Here is a 24,748-nt window from a genome sequence, read left to right on the forward strand (position 1 = left end):
ACAAGATTTCTGAAAGTAATCCATTGCAGCAAAAGTAAAATTAGCAGCACAATTTCAGCATTTTCTTTACAGCATCCAGCAAAAATGACACATTGGATGGATGAAAGTTAGATAACACCATCATAAAAACTTGGATGCCACTAATACCATCCATCAAGACATTTTCTCCATCTCTCAAAATATTCTATGATTTGATTCTTTTTAAACAAATGTTACTATACTATTAATCGAACATTTTGTATATATTGGCCTGTAATTTCCAATCCCTACGGGTTTGTACGCGCTGTGTACACACCCATAGGGACTTTGCAAGTGCCGGTTTCAGGCATGTGATGAAAACCGGCACTTTTGATCTGTCAAGAATCCTCTGGACAGATCATCCACCTGCCCTGGAGAAGGGCCTCTGCGGGTGGAGAGTTCCGCTTTCTGCAGCACCTCCGTCCGCTGAAAACCTTCAAAAATCTTACGCCTGGTAAAAGCAGGCGTTAGGCCTGCTTTTACAAGCATAAGAGTTCAAAAAATGTAAAAAGAATTTTTAAAAATTCACTCCTTTATTTTAAAATACTTTTTTTTAAAAAGGGTAAGTTTATTTTTAGCCCAGTAAAAAACGATTTTTTTTCCAAAAAATTAAGGCCTAGAAATTCGGTGGGCTGCGCCACCAGTTAGCGCCTAGAGAGGGCACTCAGTGGCTTTAGCGCTACTGGCCATGCCGCCCGCAAAATTTAGCTGGGTGCTAATGGCGGCGTTAACCTGTAGCGCTGCGCCCGATGACGTCATCGGTGTGCGCAGCGCCCCGCTACCGCCCCAAACTCGATATTGGGTCTCGCCCCCCCCCCGTAGCACCGGTCGCAAATCGCGACCGGTTCAGGGGAGCCTACCTGCGGCGGTAGTGGCACAAATTAAGGGGGAGGTGCGGGACGGTCATTTTTTTTCGGTGGCCGCCTGCCAGCACCTCCTCGCGCCGCCCTCCCCGGCCTCCTGATTTCCCCCCCCCACCCTCCAAACCCCGGGCAGTGCCGGCTGTGTCCCGAGAGCCCGGCACTTCTCCTCGGTGCCGGGCTCTTTTGCTGGCACTCGTGATCGGTGATCGCGCTGGTGCAGGCCCCTCCCCCTTCAGAAGGGGAGGAAGGCCTGCAGTACCGCAGCGCGCCATGCTGCAGCGCACGTTGCACTGCGATACTCAGTTTGAGCGCCCCAAGAGGGACGCGGGGAGCCTCGAGCAGCACCCCGCGTCCCTCTTGGGGAGCTCAAACTGAATATTGGGATGGCACAAGCAGCTCCGCCCGGCGCGGTAATTCCGGTGCCCAGGTGAGCTTGGCGCCACCGAATTTTCAGCCCTAAATGAATGTTTAAAATATTTTATGTAATTTTAACTCATTTAAAACGCAGGGTTTAAAAAATTTTTTTTTTTTTTTTTTTTTTGATGTATTGATGTCTTTTTTCAGTGATCCCCATTCAGGTCTAACCTGTCAAAAGTATGAAGGGGGATTCCCTTCTCCTATTGGCTCCCCTGGCACACGTGATCCCAGGGACGCTTGCGAACTGCCTGCACCCCTGGGATACCTGGGCCTCTGCGCGTGCACCAGGAGCGGAAGAGTCCGGACCTCGGGAGCCCTGAGGTAAGGGCGTAGATTTTTTCCTGATATGAGGCATCCGCAAGCAGGAAGCCTCCCATCGGAAATTACGGGCCATTATTTTATCATCAATCTCAAGACCTCTGGCAGGTTTCTCTTGACAACCAATTTTGGCAGTTTCTGGAAGACTGCTCATAGGCCGAAGTAAACATCAACTGTATAATAATAAGGCTACTCATGAATCACAGCTTTACATAAAATTAAAAAAATTAAACAATTTACCCGCAGTTACTTTGTCATTCCTTTCTCACTTTGGATACTGCACTATGAAAATGTAGATGAACTAGTCTGTGAATCTTAGAAGGCTAATTTTAAAATTCAATTTGGTCTGACTTAACATCAATAAGTATACAACAATAAAAGTAAGAAAGAACTAGAATGGACACTGAGCTTTAATATTGTCTTTTCATCTCTAGGACCTGGAACCAAATCCAGCCCACATATTGGAGGTGAACAACTCTGTTCTCTGATGGGTATAAATAATAGTGCAGACATTAATCCTGGTCAGTGTTATGTCAAAGAATATACTTAACCAGAATTTGTGACTATTGGGAAACTATTTACTGCTAAGAGTTACAAATATAGCAAATGGGAGTGATGTTGGTATATAGGTAGCACAGTTTTGAAGGAATTTTGTGCTGCATCTGATGTTGCTGTAGATGGAGAAAGAAACTTTCCATCCTCCATGCGCAACATGATGAGGAGGTAAAGTTTAAGTTAATAGGTTCTTGCAAGTAGTCTATGCATTATTAATGGCCAGTTAAAGGGGCCGCACACCTAAAATAAAAATTAGAAGGAACATCACCTAGGAATAGGGTTGCGAAGGGGTGGAAAGTTTCTGGTAAATTTCCAGAAATTTTCCATGGGAAGTTTAGCTTGGGAATTTTGCCCAAAAAGCATATGCTAGCATGGTACTGGTTTTTTTTTTTTTATTTCTTTCATTTTTTTTCCCCCCCACAGGTCCCCTCTTAAAATTACTAACAGAGATGGAATCTTAATTATTAAGGAATTTCTTAATCAATATATGTTTATCTTCTTACTTGGCTTGTTTTAATAATTACAAGTTGTGTGTGACTGAACAAATGTGTCCTGATTGGTTGGATGAGTGGATGAGCGATTAGCTCCCTCTATTGGTGATGTAGCGTCGTGCGTGCACAGGTCACGCTTCCATCACATGGAGCATCAGGAAAAATTTACTCACCCTGTTGCAATCATGCTGATCGACCGCAGTGCGACACAGACGAATGCCCTTTATTTCTCTGCATAGAACAATGCCATGTTTACCGTCGGATGTGTGGAAGCATTTTACCCCAGGCATTAAAGATGGAAAGACTGTGTACATATGCAAACACCGTACAAAGCCATATGTAAAGAATGGATGCAGAAGCATTTATCCAAATGCAACAACTTCACTCAAAGCTCACAGCAGTCAGCCCAGAGTTCCTCTGCTTCCATTCAAGAAGATGATAGTTCACATGCAGCTTCAGGCTCCTTATCAGCAGCAACTCCTGGCCCACTTGGAAGGTTCTTTGATACAATGGATAACCATAGCCAGAAGAATGCAGATGAGTGCCTTGCTCGAGCTGTATATGCGACAGGCTCACCCCTCATGCTCACAGCCAATGTGTACTGGAAGAGATTTTTCAATGTTATTCGCCCTGCATTCTGTCCTCCCACCAGACATGCTTTGTCTACTTATTTGCTGGAGGCTGAGTATAACAGAGTCCAAGGAAAGCTCAAAGAAACGATAGAGATGGCAGACTCTGTTGCAGTTATCTCAGATGGGTGGTCAAATGTACGAGGGGAGGGCATCATAATCTACATCGTCTCCACTCCTCTCCCAGTGTTCTTCAAGAGCAGACACGAAGGACAACAGACACACAAGCACATACATTACTGATGAGCTGAAAGCAGTCATCAACGATCTTGAATCACAAGGTCTTTGCAGTAGTTACTGACAATGCTGCGAATATGAAGGCTGCTTGGGCTCAAGTGGAGGAGGCCTACCCTCATATTACGTCTATTGGGTACGCAGCTCATGGGCTCAACCTGCTCCTCAAGGACATCATGGGTTTGAGAACCATGGAAACACTGTACAAGAGAGCCAAGCAAGTTGTTAAGTATGTCAGGGGAAAACAGGTAGTTGCAGCAACCTACAACTCCAAGCAAATGACAAAGAACAAGAACACCACACTGAAGCTGCCCAGCAACACTAGATGGGGTGGCGTTGTCATAATGTACAACAGCCTTCTGGAGGGTGAGGAGTCGCTGCAAGAAATGGCAATATCCCAGTCTGGGGATATGGAAACCACCATCAAGAAAATACTGCTGGATGATGTGTTTTGGGAGAGAGTGGTTAGCAGCCTTAAACTACTCTCACCAGTAGCATCTGCAATTGCTCAGATTGAAGGATACAACACTGTCTTGTCAGATGTTGTCAGGCTTTTTGCTGATTTAAAAGAACAAATCAGCATTGCCCTAGCCACATCCCTGCTGCTCAAAGCAGAGAAGGCAATTGTTCAATTCATACAGACGCGTCAAGAATTGTGTGTCAAGCCGATTCATGCTGCAGCATACATGCTGGACCCAAAGCATGTTGGGAGACCAATACTTTCTGGCGAACAGAGCAACAGCACTTACAGTGTGATTTCTACCCTCTCACACTACCTCAATCTGGACGTGGGCAAAGTTCTGGGAAGTCTGGCAAAGTTCTCTACCAAACAAGGTCTTTGGAATGGGGACGGGATATGGGAATCATGCAAGCATATCAGTGCACTACCTGGTGGAAGGGACTTTGTGCATCTGAGGCCCCATCACCCATTGCATCGGTGATACTCCAAATCCCACCTTCATCAGCGGCCTCTGAACGAAACTGGTCACTTTTTGGGAATACGCATACAAAGGTGCTCAACAGGCTGACTAACAAGAGAGTGGAGAAACTGGTGGCTATCCGGGCGAACCTACAACTTATTGAGCCAGATACAGAAGTGTCCACCACACAGCTAGACAGTGACACAAAGGAGGAAATGGACACGTCAGAGCCAGAGTCAGAGAATCAGGAGGAGCAATGATGAGTAGAAGACTCAAAGGAACAAAATAAGGACAAATTACAGGCTAAATAAGCTGACGCTCTTTTTATTTTATTTTAGATGTGTCTTTTTTGTGGGGGTTCAATAAAGTTCAAAATTATAACCTAAAGTAAGTTTTAGAAGCCTGTTTTTATTTGTATGGAACAGTATGTCTATTTTGATGACAAATATAAGGGTCAGAGACAAAAACCATCAGTGTGCAAAAAAACTCAAAATTCCCATAAATTCCCATGGAAAGTTTCCTCTTAAAAATTCCTGGAATTTTGCAACCCTACTTAGGAACCCCGGATTTTAATTGCTCACTACAACACTAGATGGTACATTTGTCTATTGAGCCACTGAAATCAAAAGCTGTCAATAAAAATTCCAAAAAAGTAACTAAAATCCCATTTTTAAATGGGCTAAACATTTAAAGTTGGGTTTCTCATTTTAATATCTACCTGCTTCATAAAATAGTACTTGTTAAATTTCCAAATTTTAAAAGCATAATGATGTAGTTTGTTATGTCTGCAGGAACAATTTAAAATAAAACTTGGACTGTCTAAAATTGACCTATGGACAAAACAGGTGCAACAAAACCTTATATTTACCTTAAAATTGCAAATAAATCTTTTGGTCCGTCACTTCTTTAGTTTCTGAGTGAATAACCGTACATCTGATTTCTGTGCCCTGATCAGACGCTTCTGGAGCAAATTCTATTTTTGTTACTGAAGAGAAGAGGCCATTTGCAGCAATTTCAGGCTTTGTATTAATCACTGGTCCTATGAAGGGTTGCTTTCCTTTGAACCACTTAACTTCAATTTCTTGAGGTGCATAGTCAGTCAGTGAAACAGTGAAAGTTGCCACTTTGTTTTTCGCTGGACGGGTTGGGTTGCATCTGATTTCAGACATAGTGGGAGGAGAACCTTAAAACAGAACGTAACATGCAAATAGAGTTAACGCCATTTTCTGCGGACTGATAATTTGTCTCAACATTCTAGTAAATGTATTTAAGATAACTTTGGCAAATTGAATTCTTTAATTTGGAAAACTCAGTTACTATAGTCATACAGTACAGCTGGGGCCACGAGAGATGAAGGTAGGACCGAAGGAGTACCTGAGGAGGCTGTGGAAGAGCCACAACTCCAGCTAAATTTTCAAAAGGACACCATTAAAAAAAAGACTAAAAATAGATGTCATCCAGACCATATGATATGCATTCCTCAATACTGAAGAACAATATTAAAAATCTTTGGAAATGGGAAATCTTCCAAGTTGACAAGAAAACTGCAAATGTTATACTCTTGTTCAAGAAAGGGAAAAATAATAAGTCAGGGAATTAAAGCCTTGCCTTGATTGTGGGTAAACATACACAGTCCACGAGACAGGATTAAATTACTCAGTTAGAAAGGCATGGACAGTCAGCATGGGTTTACAAAAGGTAGGTTGTGTTTTGGGCGAGCCCAAAAGGTAGCACCTCTGCATGGCAAACATCTGCACCCAGAAGGGTGGTTTTAGTAGCAATTGGTCCTGATGACTCACCCAGCTCTCACTAATGGCTCCAAGCACCACACCCAGGACCTTACCTCAGCTGACATGCTAAACCAAGGAATAATGATTGAACACGTGCTGAATGAACATGTGCTGAATGACAGTCCTCTGAAACCAAAAATTCAGCCCTATCATCACCACTGATCTGACAGATGGAAATTTAGTAGTTGTGATTGACTAATTTCACTGCATTTTTTGAGGAATTCATAGAAAGGTGCATTTCCTTTCAAGTTACACTGGCTGCCTGCCATAACTCCAGCAGGCAGAAGAAAATTGGTTGGGAAGCCATTCCACCAGCTTCCCGCATTGTCACTTCCAGGATTTCCCACTGACAGTTATCAGGTGTCCAATCCTTTCACCCAAATATGGTCAGAAGTATTATAAAGAGGCACAAAAGAAATAAATAGGTATTTTAACCTATTTCTCATCATTTTCACCACAGCAACATTGGATAGTAGACCTTAACTTATTGGTGCACTATTGCTGTCGCATGTGATGGTGGTGGGTTTAAAATTTAAAGGACCCAAGGGAGGGCAAGTGACTGTAGGGGATTTAATTACACTCCCATGCTCCAGTTTTACAAAGTTGAAATAAAGGCTACTTTTCTTAATTCAAAGTTTCTTAATTTTCCTGTAATCTTATTAATTTTACTCCTATCCAGGTCCGTTTACCCATCTAGGTCCATTTACAATAAATAGAAAGACATAGGAAAAACACAAATTGCCTTCTTCAAAAATTACATTTTGTTGATAACCATGATAAATTCAGTTCTCATTACCCAAAGCATTCAATATTACAGATTCCAGAGAAATTAGGGGTTTGCACCAGTTTAGCATACCTGGAAGTGTTAAACATAGCTGTTTTTTAATACTATTGGATAAAGCTCCATGTGCCACTACAAAGGCAAATTCCTTATTGTGATCCAAAGCTGTTGGTGTTAACTCCAGGTGGGAAAGTAACTGATAATATCCACCTTCTTCCTTCTCCGGGCCGATATTTCTGACTCCACTAAGGACAGGCTTTTCATCCATTAGCCAGTTGGTTGAGATTACACTTGGAGAAAAATTAGTTACTTGACACTTAAGAACAAGAGGCTGGCCATATGATGGAATTTCTGGCTCAAGAGTGATGTCAGAAACTATTGGATTTCCTGTTTGAAAAGAAAGAACAAGAATTGTTTCTAATAATGGCAATGAGTAATGTGTGTAGTGTACCAGTAGTCAACCCTGCCCCTCCTAGAACATGAAGTATTGTAATTTGATGAAATTCTGTGGAACAATACAATCAGCACAAAAACAAAGTAAACTAACAAACTGAAAGACGGTGCTATTATTTAAATTGTCCATGTTAGCAAACCAGTCTGACATGATAAATGGTTGTTACCCACAATAACATGAGGAGTTAAATGTTTTAGATAACAACAAATGGGTATCAACTTTATTATCTTTGTAATCTTAAATTCAACATGAAAAATCTGTAATTTTTAAGTTCAGTTGGCCTCTCAACTTTCATTCCTTCGTTAGTTAATTGCAAACATCCTGAAATTGGACTCTTCAAATATTACAAACAATTAATGCTTTCAGACAATAACAAAGCATTTATTTTACCTTTATGTTCTATTGCTATCCATGATTGTTTTAACTTCATAAACATTTTGATGCAGAAAAAAAAAGGCCTCGATTTTACGGTCAGCGGCGAAGTGACAGCGCTCAAAGATCTAGCGATCTCTGTGGTATGGATTTCACCTTTCCCAATGTTAAATTTCATTCTGACATCACCTATAGGGGATCTTCATCATCCAGCAAGTGATGTCATCAAGCAGGCTAAGCAGCCAATCACTGAAGAATACTCACAGACAGCAAACCAGGAAGTAAAATGCACTGATTATCCTTCACTTTTTAATCATTTTACAGAGAGCGAAATAAAGATTGGGACATACACATGGGATTCAGGTAGAAGCTGAAATATCACAAGCAAACAAACTTAAAAATAGTTTTTCACCATATTAAAAACCTATGGATATATTATAAGGGAGAAATTTGACATTCCACAAATATAAAATTCGTTTTTCAGGACCAGAGGGGTTTTTCAGCAGTAATTATGACTTAGTACGCTGTTAAAAACCCAGTTACACCTCGTTCAACAAGGCTTAGCTTTTTCAGGTGTTTTTACAGCACGATTAGAATGTAAAAAATGGAAGTACACGTCAATTAAAGTGATTTATAAAAGATTTCCGTCTGCGGGGACTTCAACAGCGCATCCTGTGGAGGAGCAGGGAATCACTGACAGCAACTTCTGGATTTCCACGATTAACTGCGCATGTGCGGACGCCAGAATTTGCTGTCAGTTTCACAGAGAAATGACAGCGAACACTGACCATTTCACCGTCATTGCAACTGCAAATTCTGGGCCAGTAAGTTTGGAGGCTAAATGAAATTGTGCATTTACTGAAATTTCAGAATAACTTACCCATTATATGTTGATCTATGATCTAGTAAGAGTAGTACTGTAAATCAAGAGTAGCGCAAGGAAGCTTTCATGCATCCAGTATGCGGATATTCAAAAAGCTCAATTTAAAGGCAAAGCTTTTACATTCCCCATTACTTATAATAATTCCTGTCAAGGTCTGTTTGCCCCCTAATTTTTAGTCCATAGTAGCAACATTTGACATTTTCATCTGCTCGCAATGTACTGATGAAGATCAGTCACTTTCTTTGGTTTGATTCCAGACCCGGTTTTGTCTTTTACCCCACTTTCAGAATTAGCCAATCTCTGAATTCCCCCACCCCCATGCCTAGAATTCCAGACATAGTTAGCTTGTCAGGTAACACTACTATGCTATTTGTTCAACTTATTCCAATCCAAATTATGGGCAATTTTGTGCTGTGGCCCTGGAAGCAGCTAGGTTGAGTCTCCCAAAAAGACTCGTCATTCTTGGCTAAATTCAAACCTAGGCCACAGAGGTGGAAGGACAATACTACCCATACACTTCAACTCAGTTTTCCTAGGTTTTTAGTCCAAGTAAATTATAGTTATTTAACAGTCAATAATCAAGAAATTGTGTGTTTATCATGGATCTTAGCAAAACAGGTATTACTCGGATATGAGATGATCTGAAGTATCTTAACAGGCCTGTGTGTGTTAAAGCCAAGATCAACTCGTAGATTTGATATCAAACGATACTGTAGCATAGTGGTTATGTTACCGGATTATGATGTTAATAATCTAGAGACGCGAGTTCAAATCCCACCACGGCAGCTAGGGGAATTTAAATTCAATTAATTAAATAAACCTGAAGTTTAAAATAACTAGCATCAGTAATGGTGACCATGAAACTACCGGATTGTCGTAGAAACCCAACTGGTTCACTAATGTCCTTCAGGAAGTAAACCTGCCGTTCTCACCTGGTCTGGCCTATATGCGACTCCAGACCTGTAACTGCCCTCTGAAATGGCCACTCAGTTGTACCAAACTGCTACAACAAAGTCAGCACTGTGAGTACCTTCACCACAAGGCGGCGGCTCACCACCACCACAAGAGCAATTAGGGATGGGCAATAAATGCCGGCCTTGCCAGCGACGCCCACATGAACGAATAAATTATTTATGAGTTCAATATTACCACTGTAAAAACTTGCTTATAAACAGTCACAATTATTTTGATTTTCTAACAACTGTTTTGATGTAAAAATAATTCAAGTTTATGGTTGAATAAAAGTATTGGAATTTCAAAATAACTAATACAACCAGGGCCCCATTTCATACTCATCTCTAAAAATAGAAAGGGACTGGAAAGCAGGAAATATATATTTCATAAGCAAGGGCGCATCAACATTGTCTTCTAAAATTATTTTGGTACAACACATTTGTGGTGACTTTGTATTTATAGTTATTTAAGTATGTGAAAATTTGAAAAAACTTTCCTATTTAAATGGAAATGTGCAGCTTACTAGAAGTTTAGTATTAATGCAGTCCAGTAGAGAAACAAACATGCCTTTAATTCATACCTCCAAGGTGTAAGGTGAAAGTGGACCTTGTAGGTCTGTGTGAAGTTGGGAAATGAAGCAGCTCAACTCTGAATTCAATTTGATGATATTCTGGCTTAATTAACAATTTCCATTGACTTTCACGGCAGAAAAAGCCAGTTTTTTCATCTTTCTGGGGGTCGGTAGAAATGATTCCTGGATCATCAGTTCTCTCATCATTTCTGAACCACATGAACATAGTTTCCTTTGGAAAAAAGCCATGTGCATAGCATACGATCTTTGCTACTTTTCCTGCCGCTGGGAATTTTGGTTCACATCTTATGTATCCTACTAATGGAGAAGATACTGTAACAACACAAAAAATATATAGTTAGATGTAGTATCTTGCAAGCTATTTCAATACTCACAGAAAATAAACCAGCAGGGAAGAAGCACAAGGGAGGAAATCAACAGGGAAGAATATCAGGGAGCAGACTAATGGTGATACCACCGCCCCCACCTTTGCTGAATCCTTTTAGGAATTGAATGCAGTTGGAACAAAACCTGCATTTAATATCAATGCACTCAAGGTTTAAAGCTACATGTGTCAAGAGTCTGACAAATTGTGAGAGCTACCACAAGGTGTAGTTGAGGAGAATAGCATAGATGCATTTAAGGGGAAGCTAGATAAACACGAGGGAGAAAAGAATAGAGGGGTATGCCGATTGGGTTAGATGAAGACGGGTAGGAGACTCGTGTGAAGCATGAACACCGGCATGGACCTGTTGGGCCGAATAGCCTGTTTCTGTGCTGTCAATACTATGTAATATACAAAACTTTTATTTCTGCAATTAGTTTTACTTTTTAATGATGGCCTTCAAGGGGAAAGAGGTCAGTGCTGAAGGATGGAATAGTTCTTTCCAACTTTGTCTCCAGTGTTAAAATCAAGTACAGGTACAACACCGGTAATCCGGCACCCTCGGGACCAGGCCGGTGCCGGACCACTGAAAATTACGAACCACTGAAGGCGTCAAAAGTTACCACAAACACCGCCACCACCTGCTCCTCCTCTTCCTGCTGCTGCCCTCCCTGTGCCGCCGCCGACCCCGCCGCCCACGGGCTGCTCGGGCTCCATCGCTCCGCCGAGCCGTCGGTGATGCTGCATGGTCCAGGCGCTGATCCTGACCTGGCGGCGGTCCCGGGACACGAGCCGGACCCATCCCAGGGAGGGAATGTGACAGCAGGACCTTCCTTGTGCCGGACCACTGAAGGTGCCGGACCGTCGGGTGCCAGATTACCGATGTTGTACCTGTACTCCCAAGTCAAGTATAAGTACAGCCAGCTACTGAGCAAGCTCCCTTGTTTGCCCCAGATTGTACCTCGAGCTTCAACCTCAGAGGTTGCATCAGTAGGAATTTTTCTACTTTCCACAATAGCCATCTTGGCATTTCTGGCTAGATTTCTGGTTTTGTCATAAACACAAAATTACCCTTAACTTTAAATTATTTATGTTAATTGGGGACTGGACTGGACTGAAACTGCCCGATCTCATTTCGCATAAGACTGCAGCCAACAAGGAAAGGAGATTATTCCATCAGTCTGGCTAGAATTGCACCTCAGTCCTAGAGATTAAAAGGGAGCACATGAACCCAGTATGTTATCCATTCCACCAGCCAGTTTTTAAACAGTTAACAAAATCAACTACTTATGCACTGCTGCGTGCTACAATGAACATTAGAATCTTTAAAGAATGGCCCGAAATTTGCGGTCCGGATGATGGCGAACTGGCAGCGTTCTCCATCATTCTGCCTTTGAAACTGACTGCAACTTTGGGATTGAAGTTGCGGTCTGTCATTCACTGCTCCGCTACAGGCTGCGCTGTGCACCACCCCCCGCCCCATACCTCAACAGAGCTGGTAATCAGTGTAATCACTCAAATCACGGAAACTGACGAAAATTTCAGCTCTTCCGCAGTAATTACACTGTTAAAACCCTTTGGGTCTAACTTTTAGTGGGGAATTTAAGTGTATTGACTGTTAAACAAAGGTTATGGATCTGAAAAACTAATTTTAATTTTGTGCAGTGTGAAATTTATCCATTTTAATAAAAATTTAAATTTAAGTAACAGTTTGTTCATCTTTATTTCAGGTTTACCTTTTCCCCCATGTGTGAGCCCCAATCTTTGTTTTGCTCTAACATTTTTTTTTTTTAAAGTTAGAGAATGTTAAGAGATTACCCACTTTTTTGTTCGCTATCTGAGAATTCGACGTTTTGATTGGTTGCTTAGAGAGCTTATTGCCGTCACAGCAGCTTGCACTAGGAGATCCCCACTATACTCCGTTGATTTGAATTGAACGTTGGAAAACCCGAACTTCTCGACACAGAGATCGTGAAATCTTTGTGCGAAGTTTACTTCGGGGCCAGCGGCGAACGCATTCACTTCGCCATTGACCACAAATTCCGTGCCATTATGTTAATAAAAATAAAACATCTTACTTACCCACTTGAAACAGTTTACGGTCAGTTTTTCTGGACTCCATGATACTTTCGTGCTGGAATTCACAAGTTAATATCTTCCCTAAATCTTCTCTAACAGGGGTGAATTTTAAACGACTTACAAAGTAATAAAGGTGATCCTTTCCAAGGACTGCTTCAGTATCAGCATCCAGTACATCAAACGCGATATTATCCTTTTTCCAAATAACTTTAATATCTTTTGGAAAGAAGGAATATATTCTACAAGATGCACATGCATACTCTTCTACAATTGGGGTTTCTGGGGTCAGTTTTATATCATCACATTTTGGGATAGCTGAGAAAAAAAAGGAAAAATACAAATTGTAGAATTTTGAAAATAACGAACATTAGTGAAACAAACTGCAGGTATTTATTAAAAAACTGATTTTAGATTGAATCATTAAAAAGAAACAGTTAGCACTTTAAACAGAAACTGACATTCAGCTCGACATGTACAACGTTACAAATTATACATCTGTATCACCACCCCTCCACAAAATCAAACAAACAGAAGTAAATACAAAAAGCTACTCCGTTCTATCCCTGGAAAGGCCCATTACCTGCACCTCTCCGATCACTTCTGAATGTGCCCACTCTAGAAGGGATATTCTAACTTCACCCACAGGAACTGTATTCTGTGAGATCCACAGAATCTAATAATAAGTGTAATATACCAACACACTTAAGCAAACAGTTGGTTTTGGAACCGTCTGCATTGTAATGAAACCACATACAGTCAAGTTTTAATATATTTTAGACCAGAGAACAAAACATTTCCATATATTCAAGCTCTGATACATCAAGAGTTCTGCTCTTGGTGCAGAGATCAGGCATTTTCCACACCACTGTGCCTGCCAATTTCAAACCAACAAACCCAGTGGAACAGACAGAAGTAACCCTGACTATTCTGAATCCTGATCTCATGCTGGCAGAGTCAGAAGAAAGCAGCAGACCACTCTGGAAAGTTACGCAGAGGACTACTTGGCCAACTTATGGGACAATCAGTCCTGGGATCGCAACACAAGTAATGTTAAGTGATCGTTCTTAGTGCTAACTAACCACCCAATTTTATATTCTTTTAACCTCTTTAAAAATTCACTATAATTATTCATTCTGTGCTGATTGAGAAATATTGCCGCTAAAATTGCAGGAAAACATTTTAAATAAAAATGATCAGAGAAATGTTAACAGTACCTTTTATATTTAATTTAACCTCTTTTTGTATTTTTGAATTTGTGGCTTGGTGCATTACTTCACAAACATACACCATGTCATGGTCTTCACTAATGGTTGGTACAAAAACTAGAACACTGGCAACACTGTACGTGTTGTCGTCGTACTCCAGCTCAGTTATACTGTGGGAATATTTGGGTTGCTCTGTTTCTCTCCCAGCAATGAACTCTGGTTTTCCTGGCTCAAGTTTCACAATTTTTTCCAACACGTCGTTCTGTTTTTTGTACCAAGTGATAGCCAGCGGTCTCGGTTTAAATCCATTAATTGGACAGGTCACAGCAAGCACTTCTTCATGAATAATACGAGGAGGTATTATAATATCCATCATCCTTGGTTCAACTTTTTGTTTTAAAAGAGAAAAAATAATATTTAATGTTTACAAAGTTCTCAATTTATAGAATATACACTTTAAAAAAAAAACACACCTTCGAGTTTATGTTACATCCTGTCATATCAAGTATGAAAGGCAATTCAGCAATCCTGGCAAATAATCCCACTAACCCTGCTGTGCAAGCTCCAAACTGTGTACTGGCAGAACGTTCAGCTGGCCTTGCCAGGTGCTACAAGACAGCCAGGAATATAATTTTAAATTAAAAACAGAAATGCTTAAAATACTCAGCAGGTCAGGCACCATCTGTGGACAGAGAAACAGAGTTAATGTTTCAGGTCGATGACCTTTTGTCAGGATCGTTCCGACGAAAGGTCATCGACCATAAACGTTGCGTTGAATTTTCCCGGGTGGTAGCAGGCACGATCGGTGGTGGGTCGGGTGGGAAAGTTGTTATTTTTCATAGCTCGCTCCCACAGGAGCGTCCGTCATCGTGGAGCCCACCCAACCTGCAGTGGTGGGGGACCAAATTGAGATCATTATCAGGTAGACGACAGGCACTTAAGAGCCTTTTTTCACTTACTTTTTAAATTTCCCTGCATGGCCATGGGATTCACGCAGCTCGGGAATCACGTCCATCAACCTGAGGCGTGAGTTCCGTGGCCATTGCTCCAGCTGATTATTTGACAGCATGGAAAACAAACCAAAATAAAAACAAGTTGATTACATCAGCTAACAGATTGATAGAGATGGAAATTCTGTTCTACTTGAAAAGCTATTGGTAAATGTTAATTCAGAAATTCTTGAAGGGATGCAGGTGCTACCCTGGTCATTCTTGGCTGTTGCCTTCCAACTCAACAGTAATTGCAGTGAATTGCTCTGCACTATAAAAAAGACATATACCATTTAAATAAATGCTTGTGCTGTTTCTGGTCAGGTTTTTCCTCACAGTATGCTGTGATTGTCCAGTTACACATTAAATCAAATTATCAACCATAACAATTTCATTCTCATCACACATTCCACTGCTTCAATTTGCTTTCAGTCCCTGAATATAACTAATTTAATTTTTCAGTCTGAGACTTTAGGGTGAATTTCTGCAGAGGTTCTCTCACTTGTCCATTGTTAACTTCAACGGAAGAGCTGCAGAAATCCCAGAAACACATTGTAGGCACCATTTACACTGTTTGACAGCTCTACCGCTGAACTTGCACAAGATTGTAAATCCACCCCTTTACAATTACATTTAAAATCTGCTAAATTTTATATATTACCTATATACACACACACACACACAATCTTTTATTTGTACCAGTTACTGATACAAAAAGTCTATAGATGTGACTAAGGCACCATTAACTTTCCAATTAATGTAGTTTTTTAAATTATGTTCTTGATCATATTTGTAGATATATTAGTTAATGATAATATTATTTAAATATTTCTTTGTCACTCCTAACTTTTATTATATTATTGTAAAGATTCAACAAAATGTAACGCCTGAGGCACATTAAAAGCTCCTTTGCGGGCAGCTTCCCTTGCTCTCATTCTCACAGGATAAAGAGGAAACCTAGCACAGAAGTTACAGAATTGTGCTCGATGTTTATTTAAATATTCTTCCATAACACCTTGGGCTTAAATGACACCAAGACACAAAATGTACACAAGTACTTCATCTGACTAAATGCACAAGAATGCTGAATTATAGACCAGTATCTAACAATATAGAGCCTGCTCTCCAAATGTTGTGATCCTACTGCATCTGTTGCACAACTGCTCTTCATGCAAGGTTAAAAGTAAACACTAGGATTGCAGAGGAATAGGAGGAGGCAGCTCAGAATTTACAGAATGAGTTGGATAAAATACGTAAATGGACAGAGCAATTTGAGGCTTAAGTGGCAGTGACAAGTTTTCCAGTTTGTGTAATGGTGGGTCATTTTACCCACAGTCTTCTGGAAATCAAAGTCAAAGTAAATGAACAGATACTGTATATCTCTATAAACAAAAATTCTTCAGTTATGTTCGCTTGGCATTACTTGTAATTTACACTTACTTCCTTCAACTTTCAGCGTGATCTCCTTAATAATAGACTTTCCAAGAGTGCTATGTTGGACTTCTACACAGAGGATAGCTTCATCATCTTTATCAATATCAGGCCGTAGTATAACTTTGCACTTCACACTGGAGCTACCATCAATGTTGTGTTCGACAGCTGGCATCTCAAACCTGAAGGAACGATCTTGCTCATCAAATTGACATCCATTTTCTGAAATAAGTTTCTGCTGGTCAGCTTGTACAGGTTCCAGTAGGTTCCTAGGTTCATGAATCCACTTGTAAATCTCACGTGGTTTCGTTTCTCCTTTTCTTTTTAGGGACCAGTGAACAGAAATGTTCTCAGGCCTATACCCAGAAATCTGACAATTCAAAAGAGCTTTTTGCGAATGTATAATCCGTGTGGGTTTGCTTATATCAGAAACTTTTGGAGGAACTAAAAAAAAATGTTTTAAAAACACTTAGAAGTTTATCCATTCTTTGCCACAAGGTCTTCCTGTCACTTCAAAAATATCAGCATGAATCCATTCTATGACTAAACATAACTATTACTGGAATAAAAATATCTACATGACAACACAACAGTAGGTTTAATATATCACTAAATATGAAATGAAATAAGCTGTTCCTTGTTGAAACAAATGTGCCTTGCCCATAATAATCATCTGCATCTCTAAGTTAAAATACAAGTATGAGAGGAAGAGAGACACAAATAGACAGATTAGAGACAAAAAGACAAGCTAAGGCAAAGAGAGAGAAACATCAGGGTACAAGGACAGAAATCAGTGAAAAAACATAACAGCAGAGATCAGTACTGCATGATGGATGCCAGAAACATAGCAAGAAAGATCATCCAAGAAAAAGCTAGATACAGAGACAAATCAGGTCAGCACACAGTCTGGGGAGAAAGATCAGGGGACATGGAGATCAGGCAGACAAACACCACAGCGATGGGGAGACACAAACCTCCAAAAAGGGAGAGCGATGACAAAATAGAGACACATCAGCTGCGCAAAAAACAGACTTATTGCGGTGAACAGACAGATCAACTCAACCGAATCAGAGACAAAGGTCAAAAGATCAGAACACTCACCATGAGCAACATCACGGGAGACTCAAAGTAATATTCAGTCAAATGCAAAATAAAACACTTTTTTTTTTTAAATGTGGAGTTTGGTAACTTAAAAGGGGAAGAAAAGTCTGGGCTATTACTTTGTTCACAGTACTCTCCATTGACTATTTGCAAATTATGTTTATAAACATTTGCCTCATTTTATTTTAAACCTGAAGTTTCTTATTTGAACAGACCCAATGTATTGGGTCTCCCTGCCTACAAGCTGCAGTGACATCACTCATGGGAAGAAGCTGCTTGTTGCAGACAATGCAATGGGGCCCATACATTTAGACCGACCTCGGAACAAACCCGTAGCTGCCCAGCCCCAAGAAAAGCACTTTAAACAAAAACTCCGACAGAAGAGCTAACTCGGTGCAGATCAAGGATTATCTGATAGTTCAGTTTCACATGGGGAAATGTATCAAATAAATGAGTGAGACGCAGAGAAAGAGCTCAATCAAAACTGTTTTGAAAGATCATATTATATGCTTCTTACATTTCTAAAGTGTATAGAAGTGAAATGTTACCTTTTCTGAGAAATTTCAGATATATAAAAAATCCAATGCCCACGATTGCCATACACATCAATACACTAACAATTACACTTCCGGCTATTATTCCCGCTGGTATAACAACTTCTGGCTCTGTAGGTAAAACACAGAATGTTCATTTTAACAGTGAGTATCAAAATAGAGCAACATCTGCAAATTAAGTCTTATTCCAAGACATTGATTTACCTTAAAGTAAAACAAAACACACTACGAATGCACAAGTTGATAGAGAAAGGTTAACGTTCCAGGTTGAAGGTTCTTCAGAGTTCTGATTAACATTAATCTATCTCCTTTAGCTGTTGGTCAGCCTGTTGCATCTTTTCAGCATTTTTTTGATTTGACTTGAGCTCCAGAATTTGCAGATTTAAAAAAAAAATCTTCACAATGGTTTACTTTTATGAAATGAAAATGTTACAGCAATGTAGCTTTCTTAATTCATGGTACACTGTACTACATACCAAAAGCAAATGTTATCAATTAAAAAATAAAAACCAAAAAAGTGTCCAGATACTAGAAATCTGAAACAAAAACAGAAAATGCTGCAAACATTCAGCAGATCAAGCAGGATCTATGGAGAGAACCGGCAAGTTAATGTTTTGCGTGCTGAACCGTCCTCAAAACATAGAAGAGGCAGACAGGGATATTAATATAATTAGAAGGGATGGGGAAAAAATATATTTTTTAAACTGCCAAATCCAGAGAGGAATCATGAGTGCAAAAGACCATCTCAGTAATGGATTAGAACATTACTGAAACAAATAAACAGCATTTAAAAAGGAACAGAACAAATGGAAGGGCAGAGAATCAGACAATAGGAAGCATAACGAGAGAAATCAAAACAATGTAAATGGTATGTACATTACACAGAACATGTGAATAGCTGAGGCTGTGGGAGGTTAGGCAGGTATAAATTAAAGCACAGAAAACTGGCAAAGCGGAGTCGAGTCCAGCAGCTCCGGAACCTGGGAAAATATAAGCAGGTTGACAGCAAGAGTGCAGGCTGCCGCGCCAGTGGCGCATTCCCTACCCCCTGGAAACACCAGCATACCCATCCCACATCACCAATACCTTCTGACCAAGCTGAAGTTAGTAAAGTCAATATTACGGTTAGAGGGTTCCAGAGTGCTTAATAGAAAGATAAGATGCTCTACCTCAAGCTTCATGAGAACAATGTAGAAGGCCAAAGACAAAGAGGATGGCGAACTGAAGTGGCAAGCCACAGGGAATTTAGGGGCACACTTGTAGACAGAACAAAGGTGTTCAGCAAAGCGATCACTGAATCCTGATGTTGGAGGTGGTGGAAATGGAGGAAGGTGACCTGTTGAATGTGGAAACTGGTGAAGTGGAAGGCGACCAATGGGAGACCCCATCAATGCTGTATGGGGAGGGGGTGAGCACAGAAACATGAAAAATGGGATGGACCCAGTCAAGGGTTACAAGAGCGCTGGTGTTCAGCTCAGCAAGGGAGAAGTTCTTCCTCCATACAAGAACCCTCTGTCAGTGGGTTTGATAACAATGTTGGGCTTGAACTGAAGAGGATGGAGCGCTGCAAGGTCAGACAGAGAAAGATTTGAGTCTGAGGAGAGTGGAAGAAACAGACGAGGTTGATATTGTGCCAGCAGTTCTTGACCAAAAAGATCTTGAGGGTAGGAGGCGAGAGGCTGGAAGGTAGAAGTCAGGAGAAAAAAAGTCAGATGTGTGAGGGTAATCCACTTGGCCAAAGAAGTACAGGAAACTTTGGTTTATCCGGAGGTTAACTGTCCGGAATGCTCGAGCCACCGGCAAAAATCAGGAGCCGTTTCATTAGGTTTTTTTTCTTTTCGTTGCTTTTTTTTCCCCCACCAGTCAGGCTCTGCAAGGTCTCGCTGAAGCTGTTGCTAAGCTACAGAGACGCTTGCAAGGTACGGCCAACTGTTTAGAAGCTGTAGGGTTTGTTGCCAGATACGGAGCCCAAAATCTCCATATGTTTCAACATTAGCGCTGGTTTGTCCGGCAGTTTTGATGGGACGGCAACAGCTCGGTCCCGCCGGTGCCGGATAGCACAAAGTTTCCTGTAACTATGGAGATGAAGGTGACAGAAGAGCTCAACATCATGTCAAATTTGGAACTTGTTTTTGTGGGGCTGTAGGGAGCTGAAGCCCTTGAAGAGGAAGGACGGCTTGAAGTCAGATAATATAGTTAAAATACAACAATCACCTGCATTTATATTGAAAAATTTGAGACTTTTAATACCAGTTTTAAAGAAAACTAAAAAGGATGGGCTAACAACCCTGGATTGCTCAAAGAGCAGAATTTGATTAAAAGTATAACAATGAAGGATAGAACACAGAACTGTCACAGTTTAGGAGGCATGCTGGGAAGGATGTTCAAAAGGTACTAGGCCAGATTTTGCCAGAGTGGGGCATCTCGCAGCACGCTTCGTTAGTTAGACTTGTTGGTGCATGTTTAAAGGAAATTTGCTATAAATGTGAGCTGATAACGGTGCGAGGGCAACAAGGCATCTGGGAACGGGGCAAACAGTGCATCTCCTTAACCGATGAAATTTAAGGAATGAGAAATAAACAGAGGAAGGACTGAGAAGGAGGGTGAAATCGAGTGGGTCAATTCAATGTCAAATCAGGTACAGAAAGAGAAATAGAGAGGGAAAGAAAGATTGTATTTTCTCTCTCCCAATCCAAAGAGAATTTTAAAAGAGAGGCAAGAGGGCTGGAACTGAACAAGGTGCTCGAAGGAGAAGGTGCCAGAGGCATGGGAGTGAGAGTCATCACGGTGTGCCTTGGTGATAAGGGCCACCCTGGCACTGTGTCAAATTGGGTGGGGCCGTTAAAACAAGGGTCTAATGTAGGAGGAAACCCCCCAATTTTCTGAGATTCGAAAGACTGTCTTTCATCTTGCATGTTGAAACCTAAGTACTGGCAGGATATACTAATAAGCAATCTGACACCCGTTACCTGGGTCTCACACCAGCCAAAACCTGAAACAATGCATATTAAAACTTCAACAATGGAATATTCTTGATGGTTCAGCCATTAGAGTTAATCCGTTTCTCTCTCAATCTGTAAACTTATATACATTAACATTTCAAAAAGCATGAGGTTAACTTGCAAATGCAGGCAACTGAACAGGCTGGGTGCAAGTGGCCCCCAGGACATGTGGATGATGTCTAGGCAGTTTAGTATATTTTTCTTCTCCTTCAACACCAAGGCAAAAGAGCTCATATCTCAGCTACAGCTAACTACATTCCAGTTTAAATGCATGTTATTTTATTGAAAGATTAAAAATGAGAAAATGTCCTGTTTGAGGCATCAGTCATAGAGTCATAGAGTTTTACAGCACAGAAAGAGGCCCTTCGGCCCATCGTGTCTGCGCTGCCCATCCATCCCTGTCCAGTCTAATCCCATTTTCCAGCATTTGGTCCATAGCCTTGTATGCATTGGCATTCCAAGTGCTCATCCAAATGCTTCTTGAATGTTGTGAGGGTTCCTGCCTCTACCACCCTTTTGGGCATTGAGTTCCACATTCCAACCACCCTCTGGGTGAAAAAGTTCCTCCTCAAATCCCCTCTAAATCTCCTGCCCCTTACCCTGAATCTATGCCCCCTTGTTATTGACCCCCCTACTAAGGGGAAAAGTTCCTCTTTGTCTACCCTATCTATGCCCCTCATCATTTTGTATACCTCAATCAGGTCCCCCCTCAGCCTTCTTTGCTCCAAGGAAAACAACCCCAGCCTGTTTAGTCTTTCTTCATAGCTGAGGCGCTCCATCCCAGGTAACATCCTGGTGAATCTTCTCTGCACCCTCTCCAAAGCACTCACATCCTTCCTATAGTGAGGCGACCAGAACTGCACACAGTACTCCAGCTGTGGCCTCACCAGTGTTTTGTACAGCTCCATCATAACCTCCCTGCTCTTATATTCTATGCCTCGGCTAATGAAGGCAAGTATCCCATATGCCTTTTTAACCACCTTATCTACCTGTTCCGCTGCCTTCAGGGATCTATGTACATGTACACCAAGATCCCTCTGTACTTCCTAGGGTCCTACCACTCATTGTGTATTCCCTTGCCTTATTTGTCCGTCCAAAATGCATCACCTCGCACTTTTCAGGGTTAAATTCCATTTGCCACTTTTCCGCCCATCTGACCAACCCGTTTATATCGTCCTGTAGCCTGAGGCTTTCCTCCTCGCAATTTACCACCCCACCAATTTTCGTGTCATCTGCGAACTTGCTGATCATACCTTTTACATTCTCATCCAAATCATTTATGTAGATCACAAACAACAAGGGACCCAGCACCGATCCCTGAGGTACCCCACTGGACACAGGCTTCCAGTCACAAAAGCAACCTTCGACCATCACCCTCTGCCTCCTGCCACTCAGCCAGTTTAGGATCCAACGCGCCAAGGCACCCTGGATCCCATGGGCTCTTACCTTCTTGACCAGTCTCCTATGCAGGACTTTGTCAAAGGCTTTACTGAAGTCCATGTAAACCACATCCACAGCATTTCCCTCATCCACCCCCCTAGTCACCCCCTCGAAAAATTCAATCAGATTTGTCAGACATGATTTACCCTTGACAAAGCCATGCTGACTATCCCCGATTAATCCTTGCCTCTCCAAGTGGAGACTAATTTTGTCCCTCAGAATTTTTTCCAATAATTTCCCTACCACAGATGTTAGGCTCACTGGCCTGTAATTCCCTGGTTTATCCCTGCTACCCTTCTTGTATAATGGTACTACATTAGCTGTTCTCCAGTCCTCTGGTACATCCCGTGGCCAGAGAGGTTCTGAAAATTTGTGTCGGAGCCCCTGCAATCTCCTCCTTTGCCTCCCACAGCAGCCTGGGATACATCTCGTCCGGGCCTGGGGATTTATCCACTTTTTGGCCTGCTAAAACCGCTAGCACCTCCTCCCTCTCGATGCTAATATGTTCAAGTATGTCACAGTCCCCTTGCCCGATTTCTATGTCTGCATCGTCTTTCTCCATAGTGAACACAGATGTTGCTTGAATGAGGTGCATGACAGAGCTCTGCTTCTATCACAACTACCCTTGTCTGCCACAAGATTTTCACGTTCAGCAACTTTTGACAGTATTGGCAGGTACGACCTACCGTATGGAACCAAACTGGTGAGTGACATTTCTTTCCATGTAGCCAAAAACAGTAAATTGCACACCATATTAATGTTGTCAGTATATCTATGAAGTCAGAGTATGAATATTTGGTATGTAAATGCCACAGAATATAGTAGTATTGGGACGTTATTTTAATGTTTTACCCCATCAAAGGTGATTTTCAAAATGGTTTTGAGTCACACCTACAGAAAGGTAGCTCACATTGTAGAATAGGAATTATTGAAATTCCCGCTGCATTTTTGTACCTTTTTTCCCCTCGTCAAGCTTCTTCCTTCAACTCCTGCAGAAGGTTCCATGGGCTGTGATCATCATCTAACACCTCATTCAAGCAACCACTGTTGATGTGCCAGCCTTGACACTCAGATTTGGCAAACTATTCAATTGTGGAGACCTTTACAGTCAAACTCCACAAACTTCTCACAAGAGTCAATTAGTTAATATGAAGTTTAGATTGTTTTGTGCTCCTAGCACAATTACCAAAACAGGAGCACTGAATTTCCAGTTTAAAATATATGAACAAAAAAAAAAAAAATATCTCTTCAGCTTGAATTTATCCTGTGGGCATCTAGCACACAAATACTTATTGCATTCATCTGAAATTACCCTTTCTGCTGCGCTTAAAATCATGCCGGCCATTCAGGGAAACAGCAGCCAATATTAATGCAGCTGGTATCGACCAGCTATCCAGATGGACGGAATCGTGGGACCCATGAAACATAAAGAACCAACACTTCATCATTGACCCAACAGCAGAAGTCCCTGGCTTCGCCCTCCCAGTGGACAGCGCTCAACCTAATCTGCACAGGCCATGGACGATGCAGTGGAAGATGAGGGATGACCAGAAATGCGACAGTGTCAATGAGTCCCAGACCATGGAAAACATCACATCAACTTGCCCTCCAAGACCTCATTTCTCCACTTATCATCGCGGAAGGCCATCGAGTGGTTAGCCAAACTAGACCCCATGATAAGCTTTTCCCGTCATACGAAACAACAACAACCCTCTCTGCTATTTTATCAAAGCTATTAACCCCCAAACCGCAGAATAATTTCAGATGAACACATTAAGCTTTCATGCACTATTACCTCAGGAAAATTTCAGTCTTCATTTTAGATCTACATTTTCTAACACAAACAAGACTTCAAGTGGGCGGCATCAAACACAAAACTTACCTTTGACAGTCAGTTGGGTCGTCAACTTTAAATCTTTAGTAAGTGATCGATGTTTCACGTAGCACATATAAGTATTACCGCTGTCTTGGAGTGTTGGCCGCAGCCTCAAACGGCTAGAAACGTTGTAGGTTCCATCATCATTTTTAACTGGGGATCCCGTGCAGATATGTTTTAAAATGTTTTGTTCCCCATCTTTTGTTTTCTGCACCCAATTCATCACAATTGTAATAGGATAAAAGCCAAAACTCTCACACTTCACATACTTCTCGGTACCATTCTCAATTGTGATAGCGGTTGAAGATATTTTTGCCTGTGGTGTGGCTGTAAAAAATAACAGATGTTAGGCATTTAATACTAGTTTTTTCACCCCCCCCAACAGCCCCTTGATTATCCATTATTGGGATGCTTTTAGTGTCTTCTACCGTGAAGA

General features: G+C 41.3%; 1 protein-coding gene across 5 annotated transcripts in view; it reads right to left on the reverse strand.

The window, feature by feature from the left end:
* LOC147106751 (uncharacterized) overlaps positions 1-24,748 on the reverse strand; it is a 65,103-nt gene that overhangs the window by 12,046 nt on the left and 28,309 nt on the right. For 3 of the 5 annotated variants that reach the window (XM_086007833.1, XM_086007834.1, XM_086007832.1), the window contains exons 3-10: positions 24,319-24,639; positions 17,989-18,105; positions 16,349-16,783; positions 13,929-14,306; positions 12,718-13,029; positions 10,260-10,583; positions 7,092-7,403; positions 5,314-5,628 (exon numbers count right to left, since the gene is read on the reverse strand). In XM_086007833.1, coding sequence (XP_085863959.1) covers positions 5,315-5,628; positions 7,092-7,403; positions 10,260-10,583; positions 12,718-13,029; positions 13,929-14,306; positions 16,349-16,783; positions 17,989-18,105; positions 24,319-24,639 — 2,513 coding nt within the window. In that variant the 3' untranslated portion in view covers position 5,314. The remainder of the gene's footprint in view (positions 1-5,313; positions 5,629-7,091; positions 7,404-10,259; positions 10,584-12,717; positions 13,030-13,928; positions 14,307-16,348; positions 16,784-17,988; positions 18,106-24,318; positions 24,640-24,748) is intronic. The other 2 variants (XM_086007836.1, XM_086007835.1) reach the window with 2 other exon arrangements.

Source organism: Somniosus microcephalus, chromosome 15, assembly GCF_052327205.1.
Source record: "Somniosus microcephalus isolate GS21.2 chromosome 15, FLI_Smic_1.0, whole genome shotgun sequence".
Taxonomy (NCBI): Eukaryota; Metazoa; Chordata; class Chondrichthyes; order Squaliformes; family Somniosidae; genus Somniosus; species Somniosus microcephalus.